The sequence below is a fragment of the Spea bombifrons genome, chromosome 12 (genome assembly GCF_027358695.1).
Source record: "Spea bombifrons isolate aSpeBom1 chromosome 12, aSpeBom1.2.pri, whole genome shotgun sequence".
NCBI classification, from domain to species: domain Eukaryota; kingdom Metazoa; phylum Chordata; class Amphibia; order Anura; family Pelobatidae; genus Spea; species Spea bombifrons.
In genome coordinates, this window is record NC_071098.1 from 2,164,664 (window position 1) to 2,177,278 (window position 12,615).

General features: G+C 43.5%; 1 protein-coding gene across 2 annotated transcripts in view; it reads left to right on the plus strand.

Moving 5' to 3' along the window:
* The window catches only part of LOC128470698 (protein CEPU-1-like), a 275,403-nt gene extending 269,549 nt beyond the window's left edge, over window positions 1-5,854 (plus strand). For both annotated transcript variants that reach the window (XM_053452605.1, XM_053452606.1), the window contains one exon: window positions 5,604-5,854. In XM_053452605.1, coding sequence (XP_053308580.1) covers window positions 5,604-5,722 — 119 coding nt within the window. In that variant the 3' untranslated portion in view covers window positions 5,723-5,854. The remainder of the gene's footprint in view (window positions 1-5,603) is intronic.
* Window positions 5,855-12,615: the final 6,761 nt, after the last annotated feature.

Sequence of the window (12,615 nt, forward strand, 5' to 3'; positions counted from 1 at the left end):
TGTATGTTATATACCTGTATGTATGAACGCCCGGTGTATGTTATATACCTGTATGTACGAACGCTCGGTGTATGTTATATACCTGTATGTATGAACGCTCGGTGTATGTTATATACCTGTATGTATGAACGCTCGGTGTATGTTATATACCTGTATGTATGAACGCTCGGTGTATGTTATATACCTGTATGTATGAACGCTCGGTGTATGTTATATACCTGTATGTATGAACGCTCGGTGTATGTTATATACCTGTATGTACGAACGCTCAGTGTATGTTATATACCTGTATGTACGAACGCTCGGTGTATGTTATATACCTGTATGTACGAACGCTCAGTGTATGTTATATACCTGTATGTATGAACGCCCGGTGTATGTTATATACCTGTATGTATGAACGCTCGGTGTATGTTATATACCTGTATGTATGAACGCCCGGTGTATGTTATATACCTGTATGTACGAACGCTCGGTGTATGTTATATACCTGTATGTATGAACGCTCGGTGTATGTTATATATCTGTATGTATGAATGCTCCGTGTATGTTATATACCTGTATGTATGAACGCTCGGTGTATGTTATATACCTGTATGTATGAACGCTCGGTGTATGTTATATATCTGTATGTATGAATGCTCCGTGTATGTTATATACCTGTATGTATGAACGCTCGGTGTATGTTATATACCTGTATGTATGAACGCTTGGTGTATGTTATATACCTGTATGTATGAACGCTCGGTGTATGTTATATACCTGTATGTATGAACGCTCGGTGTATGTTATATACCTGTATGCACGAACGCTCTGTGTATGTTATATACCTGTATGCAGGAACGCTCGGTGTATGTTATATACCTGTATGCACGAACGCTCAGTGTATGTTATATACCTGTATGTATGAACGCTTGGTGTATGTTATATACCTGTATGTACGAACGCTCGGTGTATGTTATATACCTGTATGCACGAACGCTCAGTGTATGTTATATACCTGTATGTATGAACGCTTGGTGTATGTTATATACCTGTATGCACGAACGCTCTGTGTATGTTATATACCTGTATGCAGGAACGCTCGGTGTATGTTATATACCTGTATGCACGAACGCTCAGTGTATGTTATATACCTGTATGTATGAACGCTTGGTGTATGTTATATACCTGTATGTACGAACGCTCGGTGTATGTTATATACCTGTATGTATGAACGCTTGGTGTATGTTATATACCTGTATGCACGAACGCTCTGTGTATGTTATATACCTGTATGCAGGAACGCTCGGTGTATGTTATATACCTGTATGTACGAACGCTCAGTGTATGTTATATACCTGTATGCGCGTACGCGGGTGTGTAATAAATCATACAGCCCGTGTTTCTCTAGATGGTCCAGAAGAACTAATAAGAAATGTTTTTGGTAACTTTTGACCCTGTTGATAAATTTGCCTCCTCGCTGGTTTTCTGTATTCCGGTAATTTTTGCGAGGTACGTTTGCATGGAACTCGATGTTATTATTATTTTGTTTCTTTTTTGTTTTTTTAACCCCTTCAGCACCGGGACGTACCTGGTACTTCCTGGTTACTGGTCACCGGTAGACCGGGACGTACCAGGTACGTCTCCTCCAAAAAACGCCCCCACATCACCACGATCGCGGTGATCGTGGAGGCGCTGCAGCACAGCCTCTCTAAACCCGCCCCCAAGCCTACGATCACTCCCACGGAGTGATTTTGTAGGCAGAAACAGCGATTGCAGAAAAATCTGCAATCGCGGTTTCAGCTGCCACAGGCAGCTTCAGGGAAGGGGGGGGGGCTGTTGAATGGGTCCCCATACAAGTGTGGGGGCCTGATCCAACACCCCCCTGCTGCCTGATCGCTCCATGAGAGCGTCAGTGCAGCGTTAACCCCTTCAATGCCGCGATCGCGGCATTGAATGACGCAATTGCGGCATTGAAGGGGTTAATTCCCGTTTTATGGGGGCTCTGCTGCTGGTGGTCTGCCTGGAAACCAGGCAGACCAGCAACAGCAAAAACGAGCCCCCAGAAGTCCTCTGATCAGTCCTGTAGGACTGATCAGAGAGACTCCTCCCCTACAATCTCCAGTCTGTTGGAGATTGTGTCCCAGCTGCCAGAGGCAGCTTCAGGGACAGGGAGACAGGGTTCTTTGGTCTCCACATGAGTGTGGAGACCAGCCCCCCCACCCCCACCCTTCCTCAGTTAACCCCTACCCCCCTCTTCCTCAATTAACCCCTTCAATGCTGCGATTGTGTATGACCCCCATCGCAGCATTGCAGGGGTTAATATTAGTCCCCACAAGCTTGTGGGGACTAAATATCAGTCAATGCTGTGCTCCAATGGAGCATCAGCATTGAAAGAGTTAAAAAAAATGTAAAAAAAAAATAATGATAATTAAAAACAATTAATAAAAAAAAATTAATAAAATAATAATTATAATAAAAAAAATAACAGCACTGACCTGAAAGTCCAGGGTGCTTCCAGGTCAAATGCTGGGCTGATCAGATCGCTCCTGGCCAATAGGAGTGATCGGATCATTATGGCAGCCCACGGATGACCCTGCTCTACAAAGAGAGAGGGGTCATCTAGGGTAATTACGAAAAAACACAAATTATTAATAAATGAAATAATCATAATTATTACCTGATCACTTGTCGGTGACATTTTAAGTCGCTGATTATTGATCGGTCTCCCTGATTGATGTCAGCGGCCTAAACCTGTCACTTACAAGTAATCTGATGAAAAAAAATATAAAAAAAAATGTAAACGAACATGTTCCAGTTTTGCCCTCATAGCTTCCTCAAAAAATGCATGAACCATGCATGTGAGGCGTTGTTGGACTCATGGGATGTTGGTGAACAAAATGTGGTGCTTTCTTCCACTGTTGCACTTATGGTGTGCAAGAAATTCAGTGCAACATTGAAATGTATGCGTTAAAAACGCAATAAAATAATTTCCCTGTGAAGTTTGGCAGACATCAGTGAAGAAATGGCTAACTGAAAACTGTCAAAACTACCCTAGTTGAACACCTTGACTTGTCTACTGTTCATAAATATATACTTTTATGGGGTAATTTACATTGGGGGGCTTCCAAAATGTCCCAAATGGGATATGGGCCCAGGAAACCAATTTCTGAAAATTCCAAATGTGAAAACGAAAATGCGCATGTTCCAGTTTTGCTTTCATAGCTTCCTCAAAAATTGCATGAACCATGCATGTGAGGCCTTGTTGGAACCGGGGGATGTTGGTGAACACAATTTGGTGTTTTTTTCTGCAGTTGCACATATTCTATACAAAATATAATATAAAATCTAAAGCAACATTGCAACATATGCAAAAAAACCAAAAAAATATAAAAATACCTCAAAATTTGGCAGCAATTGGCGATAAAATCCCTGTTTGAAAAGTGTCAAAATGACCCTAGTTGTACACCTTGACTTATCTACTGTTCATAAACATATAATTTTGGGGGGATAATCAGTATCTGTGACAACTATTGCAGTTATTAGACTACCATGCCAAATTTGAAAAAAATTACATTTCAAAAACGTGATGCATGCCTTGCAATATTTGCCTTATACTGGTCAAAATAGATAAAAATCCTGGCCATGTTGGGTGGTTTCCAAATCAGGACAACTTAATGAATATATTTGGGATAATTTTTTCCCATTGGTTCAATGTGTGTACAATTTGTATGTATACAAAACTGTAAAAAAATGCGTTTTTTTCATTTTTTCACCACTTTTTCCAGTTTATTTCAAATAAAACAATGTACTACCCAGCTTAATATGGTTTCAAATGAAAGCCCTACTTGTGCTGAAAAAAACAATATATGATTTGTGTGGGTGCACCAATTGATAAGAGAGAAATTACAGTTGAAGAAAGACATGGCAAAAACACAAAAACGGCTCCGGTCCTTTAGCAACACCCTAGCTTAAAAATCCCGGTCCTGAAGGGGTTAATAAGGTTTATATTAAGATTTTGCAAATAGCACCAGATATTAAAATGTTGTTTCCTGCTGGGATTTTGGCGAAGTAATGATAGAATTGGCAGGGTTCTGGAGGAAATAAAGTGGAATGTTTTTAGCGGCAGTAATAATGGAGAGAAGACGCGTGTCCATCAACCTTCCCCTCCGTGAGACGTTAATCCGCTCCGCACGCGTCCCGTAACAACGTTTCTATTTCTGCATTCGGAGTTTTATTGATTCAGAGGAAGTCAAATACGAAAACTCCAGCGAAGCCGTCGCCAGCCGCGTATCCCGTGACATATCGTTATACCCATGTGATCAGCTTCTCGGTTATTCCGCTCCATCTGGTTTCGTTCTTTCAGTATATGAAGCCTCGCGGGTCTCCAGGTCGATCTCCTTTTTATTTATTTATTTTAGTCTTTTGCATTTAGTCCCAATTTAGTGTCTTTTTTTACATTAATGGATAATCCTTTATTCTTGTGCCAGAAAATAACCAGTAATTCGGTTGAAGGAAAATTATTTTGGGGTAATAAATGAGAATTTAATGAGTTTAAGGTGCGTCTTTTCTCGCTTAGTTTTCATTCCACAAAGCGAATTTGGCAGCCACTCAGATTTTTACCGCAACCATCGCGTGCGACGCGCATCAAAAGGAATCATATGGGGAAGGATACATGTTTATAAAGGTCAATAAATGGATTTCATTCACAGACATTAATGAATTCTTGTCTCTGATCCCGAGGAGCTGGCGTTATTCCGGTTATTTATTATTATGTTTATTATTATTTAATTGTTTATCAAGCATGGAATTATTACGGCGATAAATCCAGCGAATCTGCGCTCTAAGAATTTGCTTGTGTCAGCAGATCGGCTGCATGTTATCGGCTGCGGTATCTCCCACACCGAGGCATCTCCAGGGTTAATGATCTTACCCCCTCGTGTTACCCCACCATCCCCCTGCGCCCCTGAATATCCCGCGTAGCCCCTGTCCTGACTATCACATCCAGAGCAGCGGGGTCTTCGGGGGATAAAATGAATTAATATTAAAATGCATTGATTGGAGCTTCAATGTGAAATAAACACCAGAAATATCCCTCCTGACCGGATGTGAGGGGACTGGGGGTCCGCAGGGTGACTCGGATCGTTGGCCGTCGCTGACCTCGGCTTCTGTCTGCTTAAAATGGAGTTTTCTGGGTTAGACCCGGAGAGGACGCGGTGTGCGGGGTCCTGGGCCCTCGACGCGTTTCCTCTGACCCGTCACGATGGATCTGTTTCTCAGTAATGCTCATCCCAGGATCCTTCCGGCTTTCTGCCATGCGCTGCCTCGAGGATTCATTATTAGGGTAACCTGGTGGCTGCGACTGGTGGCCAGTCCGGCCATGATAATGAGTTCGATGCCCACGATGGCCCACAATGAATTCAATGACTATGTAATTGACTTGTGCTCTTCCATTGTGATATTTGGATTTATATATTTCCTCCTCCAGGCGTCCTGTTTGTGTCGTTGTCTTCATTTCATTTTTTCCGCCCCTCTATTTCTCACCCCCCCCCCGCACACTGTATTTCTTGTTCTCTTTCTATCCTAGTTTTTTAAACTTTTTGATCTGTCTCTTTTCTCAGGCCCTGGAGCCGTTCACGACGGAAACAGCAGTTCACCCCCGTGCCCCGTCTGCGCGCCGCTGTCTCTTCTCTTCTTCCTGCTTCCTCTCTCTCTTCTCTTCCCTCCTGCCCAGTTTTGACCGTTGCGAAGTAGCATCAAGGATTCCTCGGGGGAGGGAACAAGGAAGTAAAAAAAACAACAACAACAAATTTAAAATAAAACAATGTAATAAATAAGAAGAAAAGAATTTATAAAATCTGATGTCTTGAAATATAGAGAAAAAAAGCAAAAAAAAATAAAAAAAAATTTAAAAAGACCACAAAACGAGAAAAAGGCTGTTTAACCACGGAGATCGTTGAAACACCAAACTGCACCTTCTCCTCGAAGGGACTCTTGCAGGAAACGCCTAGAAGCGTAAAGAGGCGGAGCCAAGGACCGCCGGTGCGCGCCAGACCACTTGCCAAAAACTGGTTAACGTGACAAAATAACGTGACTTTGTTCTACATTCTCAGCAGAACACGCGACTCTCTGCCCACGCGCTGTACAGCTCCATCGATTCCCCCGGCTTTACGGCCCTCTCCCCGAGGGCTCTCCCCGCACAGCATTAAGAAGCTCTTTCCACGGAGAAGATGTCTGCAGAAAATAGCTCGACCCCCCCCCCAAAAAAAAATGTCTGGAAATAAAATTAAAAGAAAGCAAGCAGAGCAATACTTTCCCCATCGCCTCCTTCCCGCGGGGTGGATGGAGCTGTACTCGGCAGGTTCCTTCCGGGGGGAAAGGGATTTCTGTTATTTTTCCTTTTTTCGCTGGATTGTGTTGTTAGCGTTGAACGCGTGCTGTCATGTGATAGGATGCTGTATATGAAGTAATCTGTTTAACATGGGTGGGCATGATCTTCATACCTGGGTTGGAAGCGTCAGAATACGTGAGATTTCAGTTATTAATATGTACTATTATTTGGGATGAATATAGACGAATTTGGGTCCTTTTCCGGTCTGTAGAACTGAACGGCTAACGATAAGGTCCATGAAGGTACCGGCAGGAGAGAACGGTCAATGATTAGCATATTACTTTACTCGATGTGTGGCTATAGAGGTGAAGGGCGACCTCGGAAAACTCTTCATCTGCTTCTCAGTTACTCTCCGAAGCCCATGTGTGGATCGAGTGAGGGTCCCCGGCTTGGTAAATAGGCTCTGTAGACTGGAGAGGTATTTACTGCTCCACGTGTCCCAAAGTCAGGTTGAGAGAAGGGCAGAGAAAAAGTTCTCCTTTAGCTGCTCTCAGAAGCAAATCCTAGCGCGGCCGTCACTCGGCTGAGCGAACGTTCTGGGATTTTTAGTTTTAGACCCCGTACAAAGGCATGAAATGTCCTCAGTTATACCCCCATCAGGAGACAGACCACGGAGCGGCCACCATGTCCGGAATCCAGAGAATTCTAGTAACGATATTCCGTACGGAACGTTTGACTAAATGATGCAACTTTCCTTACCGCGCGTCAGACGGGGAGTCTGTGGAGACGTAGCTGCTAAACGTATTGTAACGGGGGGCCGTGCCGGTCATGAATGTGTTAACAACACAAATCTGCTGTTTGATAATCTTATAGCGTCTTTTTAACATCATATGTAGCAGGTTTGGGGAAAAAACATCTTGTGGAATAATTCTGTGAACGTTAAACCCTGCGTGAGTGAAAGAGGCCACTAAAAAGCACACCTGATATAAAAAAAACCACAGCGGCCAAGAAGAGTAATGACCGGATAACGGAAAAAATGGCCAAACACTAGAAAGGGTTAACACGCCTTTACACTATGATCTCTGGGGTCGTTTTGCTGCTAAAGTAGCTGATTTGATAACTTTGTTACATTAGAAATTGATACAGGGTTTCCATGGCTGTGCGTGGAGTCCCGATGTGACGGGACTGCGGTGCTTTCTCCGGGGGTATAATATTATTTCTTCTGAATAAACGCAGGATAATAATTACTGGGGAGATCGGTGAAAAGCCCCCATTCGGCAGATAGTGATATAATTCGCACCCAGTGATGGTAGAATGGATCCGGCTGCTGGAAATAAGAAAATATATGGTGTTTAGGGGGCACCTAGAGGTCACCAATGCATTTGGGGGCTTGAATTAAAAATTGCATTTAAACCCTTATAAACCTAATCGCCCCCCCGTCTAGTCTCCCGATTCTCCAGCTGTTAAAACCTTAATCAGTCATTGGTCTCGTCTTAGATTCAGCAGCCATATGTCTATCCCGCGCATGTTTAATACCCTCACTGTATTACCCTCTACCACTTCAGCTGGGAAGCTGTTCCACTTATCTACCACCCTCTCGGTAAAGTAAAAGTAATGTGAAATGTAGCCTTTTTGGGTACACGGTATGTGGATTGCATCGCGTGTGTTTGTCCGGGTTATAGGGGATCCATATCTGCATGCGTTGACCAGCATATTAGCTGGAAAGCGAAGTCTTTTGGTGGAGAACAATAAGTAGAACGTGTATCTAATGACTTTAGTTATCGGACGAGCCCCTGTGCATATCTTACTGAAATTACCACTTCCAGGCAGCTTCCAACTTTACTATTCTGGAATCTTTATCACCCCCCCAGTGCTAAAGGTCCCTGTGAGAGAAAGTAATTTGTATATGTGTATAAAAATGTATAATTATTCATGCAAATGTATAAGAATTGCGACCCTTCGAGTGCCAGGGAGGCGAGGGACCCGCTGCGTTTCACAGCTATCTGCCGTGTAAATGATAAGAGGCGTTCTGTTTGCTCAGCAGTTGAGAGTTTTTATATAAAGTATCGCGAGTGGATGAAGAGATCTCTCGCACGTCTTTCACAGTCTTGGCTCGCGATAGTCAATGAGCACATTATGAAAGAGCACATTATCTGTCTCTGTGGCATTGGATGGGTAACGGTGTTTAATTAGCATAGTTATTGTGTAGTTTACCAGTAATTTAAACATTTCGTGACTGTCCCCAATCCCCAGGCCCATAAGTTTAGTAACATCGTAATTTGGTTCACCAAAAGAAGTCTTCTGAGAGGTCCATGGAGCGGCACGCAAAATATTGGAGTCTAAGTAGGCAGCGCGCAGTCTGGGTGACAGAATTTGGCCCCAATAACCACCAAGAAGACTTACTTTACCCAAATCCCACAAGCTGCCGGTCCCACCGACTCCGAGCTGACCATTCATCATCCATCACCAAAGCCGCCCAATGTCAGCTGCATTGTTTAGTAGGAGGTCGTATAGAATGCATCGGTTTCTATGAACGTTGATAAATTGTTGCCCTGGGTTACATAAACAATTAAAGCGACAGGCCACCCAATAAGGATACGTTATCGCGGCCGCGGACAGAATCAGCGTTGAACAGTTGTTGATATCTTCAACATCCAAGTTACTTTGGCTTCCCGTCGTACGATCCAATGCTGCGCCTTCGAGGCTACGGCTTCAAACCACATCACAACCTTGTCTGTGTTGCTAACATCGCAATTAATGTGTATGCTGTGTTGCCTAGAAATAATAATGTAACGAAAATACAACAACGTTTAACTTTTGTAGGATCCCCGGACTGTTATCACAGCCGCCGTGTCTTTATGTTGCGAGTCGTGTGTAATTATTATTCATGTCTATGGTATTTCATTAAGATTAATTTATTTTTATTACTGCCAGACACAGATTTGTATTCGCATTGAACGTGAGCGTCAGACTCTTACAATCATGTTTTACTAAACGCTTTCACGGAATTGACCTCTTCCACGCACCAAATCCGGATGTTATCGCTTATGAAGTCCCATGAACAGAGACAAAGTATCACGATGCTTTGCGGGGGTAACGTCTGCAATCTTGCCCCACGTAAAATGACTCTCCTGTTGACTCTGCAATCGTACGAGTGACCCCGTCAGTTTAATTGTTGCTATGTATATGAATCACATTTGCATTGATTACTAATGACTATAAAGAGAATAATTGAACATGCAGTAAATGTTAATTTGGAATATTTCCTGCCTCCTCGGGAGTTCATTTGCGCACACGAGCTCATAATTCTCTACATTCTCCCATTCCTGAACCTTAATGGAAGAATGAATACAACGTTTCTTCCCGAAGCGTCTAACCCAATAAACCATACGGAGTGTCTACCATCCCCAGGACTCGTGGACCTCTAGCAGGTGTTTCCCCCGTAAGCAAAGTCAGTCCGTTAGCGGGATTTACAGGAGTCACATTTTATTTTACTCAAATATAAAGCCCTGTAAATCAAACAGATATAATGAAACACACAAACACAAGGCTTTAGTGAAGAAACAAGAATTCTTTCTATATGAATCCCGTTATGGTGGTCGGTGGTCTGGATCGGGTTGGCTCTTTGAGGGTTTGAAGGATCTCACGCTATGAAGTGATTTGGTGTAGAACCCGACACATCTGTATCCAAAAATGAAATTGATTTGGGTCAGAGAAGGTCATTTATTTCTGTTATTGATATAATTTAATTAAGCCCATTAACTCTCAGAGTTCCACATTGTGCCTCAGGGTTTCCAATGCTAGTCGTTGAGGTTCACGCACTCCGGTGTCCAGGACCAAGCTCAGCACTTTATTCACCGACACTCAACCTTATCGTTAACCTGTTATTTCCCAACGCCTAGAATTCTATTTGGATTCCGGGCGTTGGGGACGGAGCTTGGCGTTCCTTGAGTGGAATCGGCCAAAACACTGAGGTCAGACCTGTAAGGGTCTTGTCTGAGCGGGTCCAGCATTATAAATTCTTAATAAAGGGTTAAACATACAACGATTCATCTCCCACTCATTGATTTGTGAAATAAACCCAAATTGTGAAAACCTGTTTTAGAAATATTCGGTAGAAAGCTTTATCTTCAGGACCCGCGATTCCGGGAACATTTAGATGCAGTCTATCCCCATGCAGTCGCGGCCGTGGCATACTTTGGCTCCATATTCTGTGGTTTACTCTTCCCGTACGGCAGGGGGCAGAGATTGCAGGGAGTCCTGGTGGCAGGGGGTAGCCACCGCTGGCTGAGTAGCTGTTGCTGAACTCCTATGACCCTCAGCCATAGTACAGCAGCTGATAATTGTCAGATTTGATGTTGAAGGCTGGAGTCACAGGCGACCAGGAGGTCTTTCCTGCAGCGAGATGGCGGGAAGCTTTTTACTTTGGTTCTCTGTCGTTATGTAAAAGTTAATGGCCGTTTACCCAGAGAGCGATTCTGGAACAGACGGCTATGTCTGGAGCATTTAACAGGAACGTTCCATTCGTTTCCATGGTGACTGATTCACTTTTAGAACTTTGTCCCGAATTTCATCTTTATAAGGTTTTGTTGAATTGGGTGGGCCGGTCTCTGGGGTGAGGACCCCCAAAACATTCAAGCAACAGATTTAACCTAGCAAAGTTTACCCCATCTCTGGAATTCCCTTCCTCGTTCCGTCGGATGTTCTCCCATCCACCTTTTACGAGAAGCGTAACCCTTTGTCACCCTTTGTACCAGTTTATTTTGTGTGATTCAAAATGATTCCACTGATTGTGGCAGCGCTACGGAATCTGCTGGCGCTATATAAATAAATGTAATTAAATGTAATTAAAAAAAACATTCTCTAGAATAATACCTGAAATGGAGAGAAATGGCTACAGATTATCACGCCTTAATACATTTCCCAGCCGCGAAATACATCGGACCCTGGCTTGCTGTCTTCAAACTCTCCATTAGCTTGGACTGAATAATCGTATTTATTGTTGGCGTTATATATTTAAATATTATTATTGGTTTTTTTTAAACAAAATTGGTTTTACTCGGCTCCCGCAATGTTCCCATGGCGACAAATCCCAATTGTCATGTCAACTAAGACAGGGAGACATTCTAGAATGTAACCACCCTGCATGTTCTCCATCTCCCTCCATGATACTCCGGACCCGTCTGCTGCCCCCGAGCATCTGGGGGATCACTTGCGTTGAGTTCAGGCACTTTATGTTTTGTGTTACCTGGAGGGGGCTTCTTGCCCTAGCTGGGCAGGCAGTTTAAATCTACATCTTCACATAGAAGAACCAGGCCTGTTTATTGCCCCCCTGATGCTTTGGTCCATGAGGGGAGTATAGCAGTAGTAGTCATCACAAAGAGCGGCATCCAGAGAGTGCGGTACTCGATGGAGAACCCCAGAGATCCTTTTTTTTACTCTTCCCGATCGCAGCTAAACCGATTCCTTTCTTGTTTAATTTAATAAGCGCAATAAAAATCTCCTTCAAATATCATCTGTTTTATTAACACGCGATGATCTTGTTAAGTGCTTCCCCGAGAATTTCTTAATTTAATCTTCTAATCTAAACTTTATGAATTTTCTTCTCCTAAAGTGACGTTTGTGTAATGTGACAAAGAGAGACGCTGCCTGCCGCAGGGCCCGAGCGCCACATCCACGCACGCAGCGCTGATCTGCAGCCCAACCGCGCATGCAACGCAGGAGAGTCACACGAGCCACGCATACGGAACAGGGGCCGGTACGCTGCCCACCCATGCAGGGCATGAGACTGGAGTCCTTTCCACATGCGCAGAACTGGGAATTAGCATCTGTTTCGCTTGCTTCTGTAATGCATTGCTTCTCGCGTGGCTAGCGGCACATAAAGTAAACACGGGTTATGTATGTAAAGTGGTTCTAATGCAGTTTAAAAGCCCACCTGCTGATTGGACCACTCCATAGCTTGGTATGGAAACCGCACCGCTTGCAGCACTTTTATACGGAACGTCCTCTCTCTCTAATCATAACCCGCAGATATCCAGCCCGACACACAATGTCTTTTCACGAGTCATTTTGTAACGACCAGAAGTTTATTTTGTTCTCAAAGCAAACGGCCATGAGCGGTAATTACAAATATCCGATTTTATTGACACATCACAGGATTACAACCATCTCACTGTCCTGGCCTAGAAAACTTTACAAACTCTGTGTAACATGCAGCAATCTGGCTGTGGCTTCTAACACGGAAATCAACACGCCGGCCTTCTAGGATTCCGAACAGAACGAAAAGAAAATATTCCATAACT